This window comes from Eimeria mitis, genomic scaffold, assembly GCF_000499745.2.
Source record: "Eimeria mitis Houghton genomic scaffold, Emh_scaff2668, whole genome shotgun sequence".
NCBI lineage: Eukaryota > Apicomplexa > Conoidasida > Eucoccidiorida > Eimeriidae > Eimeria > Eimeria mitis.
In genome coordinates, this window is record NW_013571010.1 from 1,504 (window position 1) to 2,154 (window position 651).

Below are 651 nucleotides of genomic sequence, written 5' to 3' on the forward strand. Positions count from 1 at the left end.
CAGCTCAACGCCTGCTGCTTCTGCTGCATCCAGTATATACTCATCCTCACCACATTCTATCACTTTCTCTTCTCCTGCAGCAGCAGCAGCAGCAGCAGCAGCAGCAGCAGCAGCAGCAAGTGCAGCAGCAGCAGGAGCAGGAGCAGCAGCAGCAAATGCAGCAGCAAATGTAGCAAATGCAGCAGCAGAAAGAGCGACAGCAGCAGGAGCAGCAGACAGAGCAGCAGCAGCAGCAGCAGCAGCAGCAGAAAGAGCAGCAGCAGCAGCAGCAGGTGAGAGAGCCTAAACCCTAAACCCTAAACCCTAAACCCTAAACCCTAGAATTATGCTGCAGCAGCAACCGCACCTTCAGGGGATTTCAGGCGGATTTGGTACAGCAGCCGGGTTGTTGCAGCAGCAGCTTGCTGCTGCTGCTGCTGCTGCTGCTGCTGCGATAACAGTGACAGCACCTGCCGCTGCTGCTGCTGCTGCTGCTGCTGCTGCTGTGAGGCTGGGTAAGAGAAGCTCCTCTGCTGCTGCAGCAAGAAGGACCTTCCCCCCCTCGGAGCAGCAAAAGCTGCTGGCAGCTGTGCTGCAGCTACCTGCTGCTGCTGCTGCTGCTGTTGCTGCTGCTGCTGCTGCTGCAGTGCCATGGGGTAGGGGGTGAGGCCC

At 58.4% G+C, this 651-nt stretch overlaps 2 protein-coding genes across 2 annotated transcripts in view; one reads left to right on the forward strand and one right to left on the reverse strand.

The window, feature by feature from the left end:
- The window catches only part of EMH_0057100 (uncharacterized protein), a gene marked incomplete at both ends in the record, with an annotated part of 618 nt that extends 332 nt beyond the window's left edge, over positions 1-286 (forward strand). Inside the window, one exon of the mRNA XM_013497428.1 lies at positions 1-286. Coding sequence (XP_013352882.1) covers positions 1-286 — 286 coding nt within the window.
- A 37-nt stretch (positions 287-323) lies between these two features.
- Positions 324-651, reverse strand: part of EMH_0057110 (uncharacterized protein) — a gene marked incomplete at both ends in the record, with an annotated part of 1,782 nt that continues 1,454 nt past the window's right edge. The window contains one exon of the mRNA XM_013497429.1: positions 324-649. Within this exon, the coding sequence (XP_013352883.1) occupies positions 324-649 (326 nt within the window). The remainder of the gene's footprint in view (positions 650-651) is intronic.